General features: G+C 44.6%; 1 protein-coding gene across 2 annotated transcripts in view; it reads right to left on the reverse strand.

The window, feature by feature from the left end:
• Nucleotides 1-320: 320 nt before the first annotated feature.
• ECHDC1 (ethylmalonyl-CoA decarboxylase 1) overlaps nt 321-19,288 on the reverse strand; it is a 57,454-nt gene continuing 38,486 nt past the window's right edge. For both annotated transcript variants that reach the window (XM_040350385.1, XM_040350386.1), the window contains 3 exons: nt 10,736-10,788; nt 6,934-7,014; nt 321-1,489 (listed from right to left, as the gene is read on the reverse strand). In XM_040350385.1, coding sequence (XP_040206319.1) covers nt 1,087-1,489; nt 6,934-7,014; nt 10,736-10,788 — 537 coding nt within the window. In that variant the 3' untranslated portion in view covers nt 321-1,086. The remainder of the gene's footprint in view (nt 1,490-6,933; nt 7,015-10,735; nt 10,789-19,288) is intronic.

A 19,288-nucleotide genomic window follows, 5' to 3' on the forward strand; every position in this document is an offset into this window, starting at 1 on the left:
GAACGTAGAGGAGGCAACACTGGCCCTCATTAGGGAGGCACATGCCACACTCCAAGAACCCCCCCCACCGTTCAAGAGGGCTATGCCTGTATAGTTGCTGCAAAAATGCAGGAGATGGAGACTGGCCAACACCTCCTCTGCGAGACCCTCATTTTCATGGCTTTCCACTGACGGTGCCCTTCTAACCTGATTGAGAGAATTTGCAAAGAAGAATGGCAGAATATCCCCCAAACCAGGTATGCAAAACTTGTCGTATCGTACCTAAAAAGACTCAAGGATGTTAAAGGTGCTTCAACAAAGTATCGATAAAAGGGTCTGAATACAGTTTTATCTTTTTAATAAATTCACAGTCATTTCTAAAATTCTTCACTTTGTCATTAAGGGGTACAGAGTGCAGAGTGTTTTTTTAAACAACTGTAGTATCAGGTTGCAACATAACAAAACTGAAAAAAGTGAATGGGGCCTGAATACTTAGATGAATGCCTCTACTAGGCCAGGGCATACCGTGCATTCATAAAATATTTTAGGGAGCCAGGGTAGCTCTTAGTATGTGGAGTTTAGTAATCCACTATCTAACTTTTTGGATGACTTTAGTGGCCCTTGGTTAAGGGAGAAGTGGCCAAACATAAGTATAGCGAGGCCTCTTTTAGTGCATTATATAAATACTGGCCTTATTCTGTAGCTTGTCTTAGTTTACTTCCAATATAGGTTCAATTGTCACATTACTGACTTCTGATGAGCTGCTATAGCATTGTGCAATTTCTAAATTGTTCTTTAATCAACCAAATAAGTAGATCAATGCTATACTATTTAGCACTTTATAGCATTTTCCTGATTAGTAGATAAGTTATAAGCCATCATCAACATAACAAATATGATTACTGTAAAAAAGAATGCTTTGCTTTAGAGAGATAATAATACATTATTACAGGCTAAACCTGATTAACTTGTTTCAATTATCACAATTAAGTGTACAGAGAGACAATGCTAGAAAACTGCATACTTCTCACATTCATTTTTAAATATTGTAATTTTTTGTTAATCAGGTGTCCTGTAAGCTAACCTTAGTCTTTAAGAAAATATTCATTAATTGTGTTTGGTTCCCTTTGACAATGCCTGCATATTGGCAGGCCCACCCCACACAGTTCCAAAAATATCTTTCTCTGTCCTGAGAGAATCTTCAATTAACTTCTCTCTTCCAGAAGCTATTACTTTTTTTACAGCTCTGTTCACATCAGCTGCTCCTTTTGTGTAGGATGCTATCCATTTTTGGGCTTCTGCCAATGGTCCATCGGCACCAGAAGATAAAATCTCATCAGCTAGACCAATATTCAATGCATATTTAGGATGAACACGGAGAGCACTGCTGAGTAGTTTCAGCGCATGTCTACTTCCAATAAGATGAATTAATCTTGTTGCTCCACCCCAACCTGGAACCAAACCCATATGTTTATGGACAAATCGTATTTCACTGTCTTCAGTCATCAACCTGCAGCAGAACAGAATATAACATTTGTGTTTTTGTCTGATGAATTATCTTGTACTTTAATAAAATGTAGTATTTAATGCATGCAACACACAACTATAAATTACATTGTTACCCAAGTTGCCAGTACAGTACAAAAATATCTCAGATTTTTAAGGTTTGGTCAGATTACAATGTAAGAGAAAATACAGTTTTTTGAGTTGTTACCAGTACAGACAGAGGGAAAAATCTTCCTTTGAAGACCTCCAGTGCCATTGACATTTGAGTAAATCTACTAGTGGTCCTGACACAGGGAGAGAAACTGGGAGGAGGGTCAACAGTTTGCAGTCAATGGAAAAGTGACATCTGCCAAAAGAGAGAGTTCCCCTTGTTTCTGGTAGTTGTCCATTACTTGTACTACTTGTTGTATCTCTGGGGACAGGAAAATCTCATAGCTGGTTTTAAAAAGTTGTACCTATTCTATACTCAATCCAAAACTTAAAAAATAAATAACAATTTAGGCTGGAGATACACTACACAAGTTTTAGCAAACCAGTCTGCAAATGTTTACACACACTCCAATATCACTATGTACCGTTAGTTTGATCCAGTGTTCTACTGTGCCCCCTCCCCATTCCCCTTCCCCAGCAGCATAGATATTTGGGGATGGGGCTCCATAAGAATATTGGGGCAATAGGCACTTTGTTTAAAGATGTGGGAATGGAGGTACCTGCTCTAAAGCTGCAGGCTTTTTTTCAAGTTTAAATGTAAAGAATTACTTTAGCTGTTAAACATTAAAATCAATCGAAACCCTAACCGGATGAAATTTCGTTTGCTAAGCTTCTGAGTATTATAAACATGATTTTTATAAAAATTTTTACAAAAAAATACTGTTTTCACCTTTGTTTATATTTATTTTAATTTTTTTTTTGCATCTCTGTGCTGCTGATCTTTTCCTGTCTACTTGAACACACATGCTTAAGTCACACATTTTCAAGTGTTTCTATTGAAATTTATTGGGCCAAAAATGCTTGTAATCTGACAAAAATAAGCTTTTTTGAGCGACAGGCATTTTGCTGCAGGTGACAGAACGCTCATGTGAACAGGGACCACTGTAATGGAAGGGATTTGCCTTGTTGAGCATTTTAGAGCTAAAAGATTCAAGCAGAAAAATCGCTCAGGTGTGAATGGAGCCTTGTGGAATCGCTTCTTTCTATTCAGAGTCCCATTGTGAAGATTTCCCTTTATTGTCACACAGGAACAGAAGAAAGGGTGGCATGTGTGCTGTACTCCGAAATAAGGAATTTGCAGTCAAATCAAAACATATTTTATTTTAATTGTACAGTACAGGAAGAAGGGTGTGCAACAACAAGGCAAACAGAACTGTGCCAACAGGCCCAACAAAGACAAGGGTTAGCGGACCCAGCTCAACAGCCCTGCTGCAGGAACCTTCTGGCCGAAGGCTGCAATCACAAAGGCTTGGATGTCCACCCAGTAGAACAAAAGTATGAACTGAAGATCCGGTGGCCGATCTAGTGGAGTGAGCATGCAATAGTGCTGGATGTGCTTTATTCTTTTGCGTGTTTGCTCTTTAGGTGAGCTGTCTAAACACCTAGCAAGGATTGATTTTTTAACAGAATGCCTTTTGCAAGGCCATGTCATTAGAATTTATCTGATAGGGGAGCTGTGGCTTTAAAATAAACTCTGGTGGCTCTGAAAACATCCAGACGAGCAATTTTTTGGGGGTGCTTAGAATCAGGGCACAACAAAGGAAGGACAGTGTCTTCATTGAGGTAGAAAGTTAAACCACCTTAGGTAGAAGAATTATCAGGAATGCCTCCTTACAAGAGAGATGGTAATTCAGAAATATGTCTGACTGTGTCATAGCCACTGGGTAGGACACCTTGCAGAAGTAATCATCCAGGGAGAGTTTCCTGTTGTTTCAGGGCAGAGAGAACCAAATTAAGATCCCAAGAAAGCAAGGCGTGGTTCTCCAGCCATGGGACAATCAGACATTTGTTTTAAGGCTGAATGACTCCTGGTATTCCCCTGGTGACTAATAAAAGGTCATAGTCGTGGCATTATCTGATTGTACCCTGATTGGATGTTCCTGAAAAAGGGGGAGTGATGCAGAGACAGTTTTATCACTCTAAGCTCCAGAATGTTGATGGGGAATCTTGGCTTACCTGGGTGATCATGTTCCCTGAATTATGAGAAATCGGAAAACACTCCTCCCCAGCCTGTGAGGCTGCCATCTGTTGTTCTCACCCTCCATGGGTGTGGTAGAAACAGCATCTCTACTGTCAAGGTTTAACTGGAAATTCAAGCTAGAAAAGCAATTGCTAGGCTGGAGAGGAGAAAAGGGAGGTCGAGAGAAGAAGCATGCTTGTTCCAGACAGGCCAACAGGATGTTGCTCTGGAAAGGCCTTGAATGCAATTGTGTGAAAGGAACAGCCTTATTTGGGAATTAAGGGAACAGCAGTAGTTGAAAAGGAGATGAGTCCTTTAGAAGAAATGAATCTAGGTACCCTGTTACCTGAATGCCCGAGTTCATATAAGGGCAAGAAGGGGTGGTAGTACCTTTGTGAATATCCTGGACGCAGAAGACAAGCCATGTGGCAGTGTTACAAATTGCAAGTGTTTGCAATGCACAGGAAGTGTTGATGAAATGGGTGAATGAGAATATGTAGATAAACATTTTGAATGTCTACTGATGCTAGGTATTCCCCCTGGTCTCAGAGAGGCAATCACCAGTGTTGCATATTTTATGTGAAACGTTAGAATGTGAAGACAATTGTTTAGGGATTTTAGTTCAAGGTTAGGACAAATACTCCTGTTGGGTTTTGGTACATTGAACTTGTTTGAATAGAATCCTTTGAACCTAATTTTCTGAAGGACCAAATCTACCAAAACAACCCTGGGACAAGAGAAGGTTCAGGGCAGTCTGCAAATCCAACTGTCCTTGGGCAGATTTTGGTTGTTTGAGAGAGGATAATGATGGGGGGAAGGGTTTGGAATTATTTGTTGTACCCCTTCGAAACCAAAGATTGGCCCACAGGTCTGGGATGCCAGTGACCCAGAGAGAGTCAAATTGTAACAGACCTATTCTAAGAAGTTGAGCATGCCCCTTGATTGTGTACTGTATTGCGTCCACTTTGTGAATTTTGTTTTTCCAATTCTTACACCAAAAGGAAAGGCTGTATTTTCGCTTTGAAGCCTAAAAAGAGCAATGGGGTACTCTTCTTTTGAGGAGGTAGAAGGGGGTGGAACCTTCCCTTGTGGAAGAAGGGCTTTTCCTCCTGTGACATCTATGATGAATTTCTCAAGTGTCTCACCAAACTAACTTTCTCTTTTAAAGAGCATATGTGTGAGGTGTCATTTACAAGCTGTTTCAGCTGATCCAGCCTTTAGCCATAAGATTCTGAGCATAGGAACAGAAATGAAAGCCATGAGATTTGTGTCATGACTTGTTCTAGGGCATCAACACACATGAGAAGGGCAGAAGACGGTGTCTGTGAGTGGTCCACCAGAGTTTAGTCCTGGAAGACAGAATTATGTTGGTTGATTACTGCCCTAGTCCAATTAATTGCAGTCTGACAAACAAAAATTGCAGTAATAGTCAGTTGCAGAGCTGGGCCTGCAAGGTTAAAGAGATTCTTTAAGGGTGTCTCAGCTTTTGGCTTCAGGGCCAGGCACTCACTGTGCATGTGCGAGTCGCGCTGCGCTCTATGAATGCACAGGCGATCTCCTGGGACCTGTTACTTGTCCCAGGAGATCGCCTAAAGGAAGGGGCCGCCTAAGGCGCCGCTGCTGTGTCTCAGCCAATCAGGAAAGAGAATATAGGACAGCTGAGACACTTGTGGACATCGCTGGACAGAGAGGGACCCCAGGTAAGTATTATTGGTGCTGCTGCACACAGAAGGCTTTTAATGTATAGAAGATACATTAAGATAAAAAAAAACTTCTGCCTTTACAACTCCTTTAACTTATGCTCTTTGCGGACAGTCCTGCTTCAAGAACTACCAGCAACAGCCTCTTGCCAAAAACAACATACATATGAAAGAAATTTTGGCGCTCTCACTTCTAAAGTGCTTCTTTCTGCTTAGTGATTCGCTGACAAGGAACAATCATGATGCCACAGTCATATGCAAATATCTGGCCTCCATACCTGCTCTTGGTGCATGTCTTACTAAGTAAGTGTAGCGCCTGTGTACTTTCGTACAGGTGCTATGTTTAAATTTAGTGGGAGAATGAGAGAGTTATGTTACTCTCATTCTTTGATTTGACAAATTTAGCTGTCACCAAATCTGGATTGTCCTGTGGGTCAGTCTGTGCCCCAGAGATGTAGTCTCATCTTTGGACGGCAGGTGGTGCCAGAGGGGTCCAGGCGGAGCCACTTCTTCCCAGCAGCCAATTGGAGGAGTTTTTCTCTCGCGGGGCATGCTGGGAGGGGTATTATTGTGGCGGAGGCCGTGGTTCGGGGGTTCTTTGCGGGTTCCTGGTTCCAGGTGCGGCACCCACCTTTAGGGTGTGCGCACATCAGGGGCCCCACCGCTTTGGCCTGCCAGGCCGGGGTCGCGTGCTACGCGGAGTTCCTGACTCTGGGCTCTCATAGCCCGCAGCAACTGATGCTGCAAAGGGGCCCCAGTGACTTACTAGGTCCCCACTTCTATTGAGAAGATCCCAAGCTGGGTGCTGTTCGGTGGTGGATCGGTCTGAGGAGAACCCGGAGGCAGGTGATCCAACAAGGCATGAACGAACCATTGGGGATCTGGGTGACCGGACATTGACAGGTCACATTTAACCTGTCAGTCGGTAACCCCAAAAGGACATACTGGGAGGATTCACTCTACCGTTCACAATTTCAGCACTAGGCCTGTGGCAGAGGTCTCACCTAACATCTTAATTTAATTAGAGCCAAGTCGGTGGCAGAGACTTGTTCCTCCCAGAAGCTTTAAGTGGCGCTCTGGCTGCCAGGCCTGTGAGAGAGGTCTGTCCAGGGGCACTTCACCCACTCCGGCGGGAGTGGCAACGCATACAAATACCATTGCTAAAGGGCAGGACTGCCTTTACTATCCATAGCCTGATACTGTGAAGTTGCTCTTCCTTCACCAACCTATCCGGTCTACCTCAAGTTTACATGTTGGTCGTATTTGACCGGGAAAATAAAGCATTTGAAAACGTCAACCAACGGTCCTGGACATTCTGTTATTGCTCTCAACACTACCATCACCCCTATACACAGTGAAGAGGTAACTTAAATACGCTGATCCCAAATCTGATCAGCGGCTCCTCCGGGGGTAGCGCTACATAAGGAAGCCAGAATCAGGGCAATCACCTTAAAGGTTGCCTCTTTAAAACAAGTCAGCAATTACAGTTGAAATACTTTAATCACAGGATCATTTTATTCTACTTTCACAGCTAAACTGACACTATGTGCAGAAAATCAGAAACCCAGGACAACGTACCTGAAGTCACATGCTGTACATAACTCAGCCCCTCCTCCCAATGCTTTTCCTTGCACTAGTGCAACACTAATGAGTGGCAATCTAAAAAACAAACAAACACAAGGCATATTTTAAAATAATATTTCATTCAAAGTGAACCTGTGCTTTGCCTATGTTGAGCAATGGAACAGGTATACTTAAATTCCAACCTCGCCAGCAACACTGAGGAGCTTACCTCCAGCACTGTCACGTGGGTAAGAAGTAACATGCTCCCCACTTCTGGAAATAGAGGCGATTTCTCTTTGCTTCCAGTGGTCAGTAGGAGAGCACAAAGAAGGAAAGTATGTGCAGGTACGGAGGGGATATGTTAAATCCACTGATTATTTAGCTCCATGGGCAAAGTGTAGTTTCACTTTGCATTCCAACAATGGTCAGCTTTTAACTGTAATACGTCCCACTTATGCTGAATAAAACTACAATATAAATCCGATCGGGGGAAAAAAGTTAGTTAATAAATTTTCCATTTGTCCGGTTTCAGTAATGCAGGGGGCGATTTCATCATCCTGCTGACAAGATCTCTTGGAATGCCAAATATTATAAGAAGATGCTGCAGCACAGTGCAGGATTATGTTCCCACAACATTTGGGCTACTCAGCACTGTGGCCAGAAGCCAGGGAGACAGACGAGTATATTAGCTAACTTTCCCCATGCAATTTGATGCCTAATTTTAACCACTTGCTGTCTACCCCCCATAACAGATTTACTGCTACAGGGCAGCTCTCCTGTGCAGAATCACATTATATATATATATATATATATATATATATATATATATATATATATATACACACATACACAGTGGGTACGGAAAGTATTCAGACCCCCTTACATTTTTCACTCTTTGTTATATTGCATTATACCAATTTGCTAAAATCATTTAAGTTATTTTTTTCCTCATTAATGTACACACAATACCCCATATTAACAGAAAAACACAGAATTGTTGACATTTTTGGAGATTTATTAAAAAAGAAAAACTGAAATATCACATGGTCCTAAGTATTCAGACCCTTTGCCGTGACACTCATATATGCTGCTGTCCATTTCTTCTGATCATCCTTGAGATGGTTCTACACCTTCATTTGAATCGAGCTGTGTTTGATTATACTTGATTAAGAAAGCCACACACCTGTCTATATAAGACATGGGTCTTCAAACTATGGCCCTCCAGTTGTTCAGGAACTACAATTCCCATCATGCCTAGTCATGGCTGTGAATGGCAGTGTGTTACAATGCCTCATGGGATGTGTAGTTCTACAACAGCTGGAGGGCCGTAGTTTGAGGATCCCTGATATAACACATTACAGCTCACAGTGCACGTCAGAGCAAATGAGAATCATGAGGTCTAAGGAACTGCCTGAAGAGCTCAGAGACAGAATTGTGGCAAGGCACAGATCTGGTCAAGGTTACAAAAAGATTTCTGCTGCACTTAAAGTTCCTAAGAGCACATTGGCCTCCATAATCCTTAAATGGAAGATGTTTGGGACGACCAGAACCCTTCCTAGAGCTTGCCGTCTGGCCAAACAGAGCTATCGGGGGAGAAGAGCCTTGGTGAGAGAGGTAAAGAAGAACCCAAAGATCCCCAAAGGTCGCTGTGGCTGAGCTCCAGAGATGCAGACGGGAGATGGGCGAAAGTTGTGGAAAGTCAACCATCACTGCAGCCCTCCACCAGTCAGGGCTTTATGGCAGAGTGGCCCGACAGAAGCCTCTCCTTAGTGCAAGACACATGAAAGCCTGCATGGAGTTTGCTAAAAAAAAAAACTGAAGGACTCCAAGACGGTGAGAAATAAGATTCTCTGGTCTGATGAGACCAAGATAGAACTTTTTGGCCTTAATTCTAAGCGTTATGTGTGGAGAAAACCAGGCACTAGTCATCACCTGTCCAATACAGTCCCAACAGTGAAGTATGGTGGTGTTTTTCAGCTGCAGGGACAGGACGACTGGTTGCAATCGAGGGAAAAATGAATGCGGCCAAGTACATGGATATCCTGGACGCAAACCTTCTCCAGAGTGCTCAGGACCTCAGACTGGGTCGAAGGTTTACCTTCCAACAAGACAATGACCCCAAGCACACAGCTAAAATAAAGAAGGAGTGGCTCCACAACAACTCCGTGACTGTTCTTGAATGGCCCAGCCAGAGCCCTGACTTAAACCCAAATGTTTACCATCCAACCTGACAGAACTGGAGAGGATCTGCAAGGAGGAATGGCAGAGGATCCCCAAATACAGGTGTGAAAAACTTGTTGCATCTTTCCCAAAAAGACTCATGGCTTTATTAAATCAAAAGGGCGCTTCTACTAAATACCGAGCAAAGGGTCTGAATACTTCGGACCATGCGATATTTCAGTTTTTCATTTTAAATACAATTTTCAAAAATGTCAACAATTCTGTGTTTTTCTGCCAATATGGGGTGCTGTGTGTACATTAATAAGAAAAAAAATGAACTTAAAGCAGAGGTTCACCCGTTTTTTTTTTTTTTTTTTTTTAAAGCCAGCAGCTACAAATACGGCAGCTGCTGACTTTAAAAAAATGGACACTTACCTGTCCAGCGTGCCCGCGATGTCAGCAGACGAGGCTGCGCAATCGCTCGGTCCTCGGCTGCTTCCGCTGCTATCCTCGGTGAGGGAATCAGGAAGTGAAGCCTTGCAGCTTTCCGATTCCCTACTGCGCATGCGCGAGGATCGAGGCATGCCATCACTGGTCCCAGCTCCCTCATGGGAACAGTGTTTCCCAGAAGACAGCGGGGGGGGGTTGCATCACAAGGCTGGACTCCCGCGGGAGTCAGAACCCAGAAGTGGTGCAAATACCTGTCTCAGACAGGTATCTGCACCCCCCACCCCCCTCCCCCTGAAAGGTGCCAAATGTGACACCGGAGGGGGGGGGCGGTAACCAAAAAGCGGAGGTTCACTTTTTGTGTGAACCTCTGCTTTAAATGATTTTAGCAAATGGTTGCAATATAACAAAGAGTGAAAAAATTTAAGGGGGTCTGAATACTTTCCGTACTTTACGCACACACACACACACACACTATATATATATGCCATTCTGCACTTCCGCATAGGGGGCACGTGCCAGAGATATCTCCTTTTTCTTCTAATGCAAAAATGCATTAAGGTAAAAAAAAAAAAAAAAAATTCTGCCTTTAGAACCACTTTAACTTTACATGTGAATGTGATTTATGGTACCCCATCTCATCTCCATGTCTATGTGTTACAGTACATGTTGCAGCTCCAATCATTCTGGCAAGACAAAAAAGCTGATAGGTTTAAAAGTATCATTTGTTTTGCCTAGCTTTCGCAATGTACTGAATTTTTATTTTACTGCACTGGCCTTTTCTGGCCTGGTGTTTCCTTAGGAACAAAGTCTTGTGCAATATAGTGTTTCAAAAGATTTGGAATAACAATAGCCAGTTTTCGCACTGGCAGGTGCAATAAAAGGGAAATTCCAGATATAATAATTGTAATTTGTTGGGGCAATAGAGGCCTATGAGGCTGAACAGAAAGAGTCAGATAATGACACCACTGTGCACAACGCTCAGAGAGTTGTATCTTGAAAAGGATTTCACAGAGATAAGTAATAATAAAAACATTACATTTACCTCCTGCAGTCCTTTTCAATGATACCTCCTGTAGTTGTCCTTTAATTAGAGTTATAAGTACCCCCTCCCCCCCCCCCCCTAACTATAGTTCTTTACTGAACATAATCAATCCCTTTTACTGTAACCCTGTGAAACCATTACAAAAGCAAAAACAATAAATACTACCTCAGCAGTCTTGTCAGGGTGTTCTGCATTAACATACACATCATGATCCCGTCCTATAAAAAGAAAAAGCGGCTGTAACTCAAAATGTAAAGTTTGTGAAAAAATAACAATTAAGTACATTAATTACAAAGTGTATTTGCCATAGCAACCAGATTTGACTATACTGTAGTCAGTACTGTAAGACATGACTGCTGACTGGTTGCTACATATTACTGCATTTTTGTAAGTAATCATGGCTTGACAATTTAAGTACCATAATTTAATATGTTCGCTTGTGTTATTTCTGAATCCAGGCATATGTTGGCTAATGTTTTGTTAGATTTGCAAACAATCTTACCATAGGACAACCTCTGCTGGCAAATAATGACAAACACTTATGTAAACACAGAATACAAGCAGGTTTTGGCTCTTTTCACATTCAGTTTACATCAGTTTTCAGTTCAGTTCAGTTCAGCCAACATCAGTTTACATCCACCCACTGGCGTCCTTAACAACATGACTCATTCCTGATTCAAACATGACTTCCATCACGATTCCCCACTGACAGCAGAATGTAAACCAAACAAAACATCATGCAGATCCCCCCCCCCCCCCAATCCATGCCAGGCCCTTCAGGTATGGTGGCATGAATTTTGGAGGGACCTTAAGCCAAAATATAAAAAAATGGAATTAGGTCTCCCACAAAATCCATACCAGATCCTTATCAAAGCATGTAGCCTGGCAGTCAAAGAAAGGTGGGTGGACAAATGTGCCCCCCCCCCCCAAACCATACTAGGCCACATAACCTCACAGGCCTCCCACAGGATCCCACCCTGGCAAAGCACCTTATGCCTATGTTGATGAGGACTAGGGCCTCTTCCCCACAACCCAGACCTGCCCCCCCCCCCCAAGTCAATCACGATGAGAGATGGCCGCTGAACCGGGTTACCCCAACCCTTTGTTTACTTTAGAGGTGAAGGGGAAGCAGAGCTGTCATTCGGTGCCGGCAACAGATACGGTCAGGTTCAGCAGGCTTTTTTTCTTTTTCGTGGCCCTCATTCATCCATTTACATCCGTTTGCCCATAGGAATGCACTGTCGTCTTTTTTTTTCATCCGTCAATGGACGAATAAAAAACATAGAAATTAAATGCCTGTGTGAAAGGGGCCTTTTAGTTATAGCTAGGGCACTGGACAATTTTGTTTTTAGGGCTAGCATTTACTGTTTCAAATGTTATACTGAAGTCTATCGTCTTTTTTTACTTACAATGAGTGCAGCAGAACTATGTGAATTATAGTTCTGGGGTACTGGAATCTAGCACATAAGAAATCTCTTAAAAAAAAACATTTGGTAGAGCTTTGAGTGGAATGTATCCATGAAGAGATTTCTTATGTGCTAGATTCCAGTACCCCAGAACTATAATTCACATAGTTCTGCTGCACTCATTGTAAGTAAAAAAAGACGATAGACTTCAGTATAACATTTGAAACAGTAAATGCTAGCCCTAAAAACAAAATTGTCCAGTGCCCTAGCTATAACTAAAAGGCCCCTTTCACACAGGCATTTAATTTCTGTGGCATTTAATGCCTGTGTGAAAGGGGCCTTTTAGTTATAGCTAGGGCACTGGACAATTTTGTTTTTAGGGCTAGCATTTACTGTTTCAAATGTTATACTGAAGTCTATCGTCTTTTTTTACTTACAATGAGTGCAGCAGAACTATGTGAATTATAGTTCTGGGGTACTGGAATCTAGCACATAAGAAATCTCTTCATGGATACATTCCACTCAAAGCTCTACCAAATGTTTTTTTTTTTGTAAAGAGAATGATGTGAGATTGAAGGATAAGTATTTGTGTTACTGCTCAGCCATCATTGTAAACTGAGCTCCGGTAATCCTCCTCTTGCGTATTTTTTCTGTGTGTACGATGTGATAAAAGCCAGTTCAACTATGAACAGGTATTTTTTGCTCCTGATGAGCTTACTTTGTCAAGTGTAGTAAACCCAACCTCATTACCTTTGTATTATGTCAACCAGAAGTTTGCAAGCGGTTATTCTAATCAAAGAGAACCATTCATGGACAGCCTTATTCCTGAAACTCAGATTGCATGGATGTAAATTACTACAAATTAAAACCATGGCTAACCAGTGTACGTGCTTTGAACTGCATTAAAGGGCACAGGTACAAATGCGTTTTATATATTTTGAGGATTAGAGGGGAGAGAATCCAAAAAAAACGTGCATGCTCAGAATCAAGCAGAAGAGCCGAACTGCCTATTGAACTTAATTGATCTCGGCTCATTGTATGTGTTGTACATCACCGCGTTCTTGACGTTCAGAATTTCAGACAAGATTAGTGTGACTGTGTGTATGCAAGACAAATTTCAGCCATTTTCCTGCTGAAAAAAAAAATTGGTTTTCCTGTCGGAAATACTGATTGTGTGTATAGGGCATTAGGCTACCCATACACTAATAGAGTTCTTTTGTTCAGTCCTTGGGCTGAACAAGAAAAAAGGGATTTTTAAAGTGGAGTTTCCATCCCAAAAATTTTTTTTTCATTATTGTGCTCATTAGACCTAAAAAAGTAAAAAAAAAAAAAAAAACATTTTTTTTTTTACTCATCTGGAAATGCCTGTTGCTATGCAGTCCCACGAAATCTGCCTTTGAAACCACCTAGGATTCTGACATCATCTCCCTCTAATGCTCCTGGGAAATGTGTGTCATCATTTCCCAGGATGCAGTGCGCTGTCCAATTATCACTCCCCATCCAAGACTTCCAGGAAGTAAGTGCTTGGATTTACAATGCCCACAAGCAAAATGACAACGGTGTAGACATAGTTTTATAAACTATCTTTTTTGAATATCTATGCGGATCGGCGGCGGATTGTAAAATAGTAAGTGACCGGATTTATATTATAAAAACGCAGGATGAAAGGACATACTGTACATTTAAAAAATGCTAATTGTGGTTGGAACTCTGGGTTCTTAAGTTGGCCAATAGGGGGTGCCAAGATCTTTGTAAACACTCTGGGAGCCATGGCCAACCCGAAGGGGAGGGCCACGAACTGGAAATGACGGTGACCTACCGCAAAACGTAGGTATTTGTGATGACCTGGAAAAATCGGAACGTGGAGGTATGCATCCCTTATGTCGATGGATGCTAGGAAGTCCTTGCCCTGTACTGTTGCAGCCACGGACCGGACAGAGTCCATCCGAAAGGTCCGGATGTTTAAATAACGATTTAGGCCCTTCAGGTCCAATATTGGCCTGACGTCGCCATTTGGCTTTGGGATGATGAAAAGATTTGAATAATATCCCTGGCCTTGGTCTTGTACTGGCACCTCCGCGATCACCCCCTGATCTAGAAGCCGATTTAGGGCTGCCAGGAGAGAAAGCTTCTTTCCTAGGTCTTTTGGCATATTTGAGACAAGAAAACGAGGAGGGGTGAACCCTCGAAACTCCAGTTGGTAACCTGAAGAGGTTGCAGAGAGGACCCATTTGTCGGGGACCTTCTCTTTCCAGACCTCTGAAAAAAAACTGGAGCCTTCCCCCCACCCGAGAGAGTGGGGGCGCCCCTTCAAAGGGACGCCTTAGGGGCCGGCTTGCCTGGCTTACGGGTTCAGGGTCTCCTGTTGCCTGAACCTGCGGTTTATTCCCCATGCCCGATCGACCTGGCAGCCGTCGATACTGGTGAGAAGCCGAAGCCCCTGGGGCTGGAGAGGGAGGGCGTTTGAACGTGGGGCCCCAAACCCTCTTCTTTACTGCCAACAAGGTACTCTTTCCACTTGAGATCTTCTGGATATACCTATCCAGATCCTCACCAAACAACCTTTCGCCATGAAAGGGAAACCCTGCCAGGAGTTTCTTGCAGGGGGTTTAGGCTGACCAATTTTTTAGCCACAAGAGCCTCTGCATATGAACTAATGCTAGCGAGAGCCGAGAAGCCTGTTGGATGGAATCTTTGATGGCATCCACAGCAAAGCATAGGGCTCTTAGAAGGTCAGCCAAGTCCTGAGCCTGTTGGGCCAGAATATCCCTTAGGACTTGTCTTGTCTGGTCCTTTAAAGCCTGGCAGACCCCTATAGCCGCAATAGCTGGCTGGATTACTGCCCCGCCGTGGTAAAGGATGCTTTTAGCAAAGTTTCCAATCGCTTATCCGCTGAGTCCTTAAACATTTGGACATTATCCACAGGGCAGGTAAGGCTTTTATTAACACATGACACTGCCGCATCTACTGCGGGGACCGTCCACTTCTTTGTGAAAATCTCTTGGGAGGGACAAAGAGCCTATCAGGGCGAACCCAATCCTGATACATCAGATTCTCTAACAGAGGATGGATCGGAAAAACCGCACCTGATTGTGGAGCCTTTAAGGATCCCAAGGAAGAGACTGCGCTCACTGCCGGTACAGGCCGGGGTAGCTTAAAAGCCGAATGCACCATATCCGTCAAAGACTGGATCCAAAGCCTCTCTGCTTGAGTGGCTGAGAAAGGTTCCTCTAGAGTTGATTCCTCCGAATCTGCCTCTAAATCCTCACCCGCCTGGTCCTCACCATCATCTAAGGAGAAATCTTCCCTTTCTAGGGATTGAACTCCGGGAGATGGGGACCTAGCCCGTTTCCTCTCGGGCAGAGCGGCCGCAATTAATGCCGTCAATCCTTGTTCCAACCACTCCTCTGTAACATAAACAGGGGGCGCCTGGGCTGGAGCGGCTGTAGCCCCCAGTGACCCCAATGGTTCAACCTGAGGACCAAACTCTGGTGTCTCGGGGGAGTATGGCGCCATAGAGGTCTGACCAAGATCCTCTGAGCCCGAGGGGGAGCCTTTTTGCATTTTTTGCTGTCTTTGCCATCCCTGACCCCTTGGGAGCCATGCCCTTACTTTCAAGGACTGCTACAGGGACACCCACTAACCCAGACAAAGAAAATGGAGGGGCTCACACCAAGGGTTAACCCCTGGGTCCACCTCGTCCAGATAGTAACTAGCTGGTCACTGTCGCTGGAGCTACAAAGACTGATACCAATACAACCTGCCAAGGAACAGTGTGTTCGGGGTTAAGGAGAGTCTTCACTTTTGGAGAGCTGCTCCCTGCTGAGTCCACGCCAGTCACCTGCTCACAAGAGCAACTGTAGGAGATACCGCACTCCTGTGTCCCCATCTGCAAACTAAAACCCCACGGCTTAAAACATGAGGCTGTTTGCTTCTGGGCCGGCGTCCCAAGACGTCCCGCCACCCCCCCCACCGCGCTCATGCCATAGGCCTGCACGCGCCGACGCGCCATGCACACGCCGCAGGCGCGCGCACGCGCGCACGTCCAGGCTCGATGGAGGCTAGCAGGAAGGTAGGGGAGCAACGCTCCAGGCGGAACCCCATACTGCAGGACTCAGCAACACTCAACCCAGGCTGAAGAAGAAAAACATTACAGGTACACAGTTTTACTCACATTCAACCTAACAGCATGTGTAGGCATCAGCCGGGGATATCAATATGGGTAAATTAGCAGCCATCCTGTCTACTCTAGACATAGTGGTTAACATTGCCCATGCATAGCTGTCAGGGAATTCCCGTAAGACGCTTTGCACATAGACGTGCGCAAGCGCATAGTCTTTGCCATAGAATGGCTCACAGATGGGCGCATGCGCGCCAGAGCTCGCAATTGCGGGCACGCATGCGCACAGATACGGACACGCGCGCACACGTACGAGCCTAATTCAGTTTGGCGCCAGACAGCCTATTTAAAGGGTGTCTGGGCTCTTGTGCCCTTGCTGACTGATCTTCAGCTTGTTTCTGTAATCCTGCTTGATCCTGTATGTTTTCCCAGTATTCTGACCCGGCTCCGTTCCTGACTCTGGCTCTGTCTACGATTCGGTACCTCACTGCCCGCTTGCTGACGAACCTGGCTATCCCTGAGACCTTGCTCCTGTCTATGCCTCTGGTCACTGTTAACCCTTGGTTACCTGCCTGGCTTTCACCTGTTCATGCGCAACTCATCACGGACTACTCCAGGCCGCTGAACCCTGCCAAGCTGTTCTCCCGGGACCCCCGGCTCCAGGCACTCGTGTCCCTCCTGTCCTTCGGCTTCCTCTGTTTCACCTTCAGCGGAGCCAGGACAGGAGATATAAGAGAGGCCGACCTCATCAATTCAGTCTCCCATCCGATCCCTGACAGTATCAGTCAGCCAATAATGGAGTCTGAAAGGGAGGCCTCTCCACCCAAGGACTTTTTGCAATCAATCACTGCATTAACGCACATCGTGCAAAAGTTGCAAGCAGATCTAAGTCGCATGGAAAATCAGTTACCAACTAACGCAGAGACTTTGCCACTTTTAGGTCCTTCTGATGCTACAGATGTTGCTACTCAGACGGAGGCCTACATATTCAGTGGAACCTACCCTATCCCTGAACCCCGAGTGCCTATCCCCGAACGCTTTTCTGGAGATCGCAGGAAATTCCGGAATTTTCGTAATGCATGCAAACTTTATTTTTCTCTCCTCCCAAGAACTTTCTCCACGCAAGATGTCAGGGTGGGATTTGTTATCTCCCTCCTTCTGGATGAGCCCCAATCCTGGGCCTTTCAGCTTCGTGAGCAGCTTGATCCAGTCCTAGCCTCTATGGACTCTTTTTTCTCCGCCATGTCGCAGCTGTACGCTGACCCCTTTTGTAGGCAGACTGCCGAACAAGAACTCAGCAAACTACAGCAGGGCCAGAGACCTATGGAGGATTACGTAACAGACTTTCGCCTCTGGAGTACTGATACAGAGTGGAACCAATCAGCCCTTCATCACCAGTTTCGCTGTGGGTTATCTGATGCTATTAAGGATGAACTTGCCAGAGTGGAAGTACCCCCTGTTCTGGAGGACCTGATTAAACTTGTCATTTTGATTGACCGACGGTTACGGGAACGCCAGTCTGAGAAAACCCACAGAGACTTTCCCCATCGCAGATCCAAGAATGCCATTACCTGTCTCTCCAGTGACACGACTAGCTCACCCCAAGCTCCTTCTCGGAAGAGTTTTTTGAGGTCCCCTCTGTCCGCAGCCGAACGCCTTCATCGCCAACACTCTGACCTTTGCCTCTACTGTGGTGATGCCGGTCACTATTTGCGCAGCTGTCCTGTACGGCCACACAAATACCCTATTAACTGGATCCACACGCTGCATCCACCCGGACCTGACCGGGTTCACCTAACCCTTCCTTTCCATCTACAGCTCGCTGAGAAAACAATTTCCGTCTCTGCAATCATAGACTCTGGTGCCTGCAGCTGCTTTGTGGACTCTAGTTTCGCAGCTCAACACAATCTCCCTCTTAATACCAAAAAACAAGGGTTCGTGGTACACCTTGCTGATGGCTCCGATATAAAATCTGGCCCAGTAACACAGGAAACGGTCCCCATCCTCTGCCTTTCTTCTACCAGTCATCATGAGTTCCTACGTCTAGATGTCATCTCGTCACCCTTATTCCCTATCATCTTGGGTATGCCCTGGCTGAGGGCACATAATCCCAGCATCAATTGGCTTACAGGGGAGGTCCTTTTCTCTTCACCTTACTGCCTGGTACACTGTATTTCGCACGAAGTACGCACCACTACACCTCTCCTGGCCATCCAGCCTGATCCAGAAACCTCAAAACTTGTTCCTGCAGACTATCACGAATTTCTCGATGTCTTCAACAAGAAGAATGCAGACTCTCTACCTCCTCACCGGGCCTATGATTGCCCCATAGAACTGTTGCCCGGAGCTGAGATTCCGTTTGGCCGCATCTATCCTCTTTCTGAGCCCGAATTAGAAGCCCTCCGTCACTACATCGACGAAAATTTGGAGAAAGGCTTCATCCGACATTCCACATCCCCTGCAGGGGCAGGCATCTTTTTTGTCGAAAAAAAGGATCATACCCTCAGACCCTGTGTGGATTATCGAGATCTTAACAAGATAACGGTTAAGAATCGGTACCCACTTCCTCTGATTCCAGAACTCTTTCAAAGATTGCGAGGGGCACAAGTGTTCTCTAAGTTAGATCTGAGGGGTGCATACAACTTAGTCAGAATTCGTAACGGGGACGAATGGAAAACTGCATTCCGAACACGCTTTGGACACTATGAATACCTTGTCATGCCATTTGGCCTCTGCAATGCCCCTGCCACATTCCAACATCTGGTGAATGACATCTTCCGGGACTACTTAGACTTGTTCATTGTCGTCTACCTGGACGATATTCTTATATTTTCCAGTTCTCTTGATCTTCACAGGTGTCATGTAAAGAAAGTACTTGAAAGACTGCGACAACACCATCTTTACGCTAAAGCCGAAAAATGCGACTTTGAAAGACCTTCTATCCAATTCTTGGGACTTGTTATTTCTGCAGAAGGCATCTCTATGGATCCGCAAAAAGTTGCTGCTGTGCTTGATTGGCCTGCTCCAGAAGACAAGAAAGCCATTCAACGTTTTGTAGGCTTTGCCAATTTTTATAGAAAATGTATTAAAAACTTTTCCGGTATCATTGCTCCTGTCACCCAGTTGACTAAACAACATACTTCTTTCAAATGGACTTCCGAGGCACAGGATGCCTTTGAAAAATTAAAGACT

Source organism: Rana temporaria, chromosome 4 (genome assembly GCF_905171775.1).
Source record: "Rana temporaria chromosome 4, aRanTem1.1, whole genome shotgun sequence".
Lineage (NCBI taxonomy): Eukaryota > Metazoa > Chordata > Amphibia > Anura > Ranidae > Rana > Rana temporaria.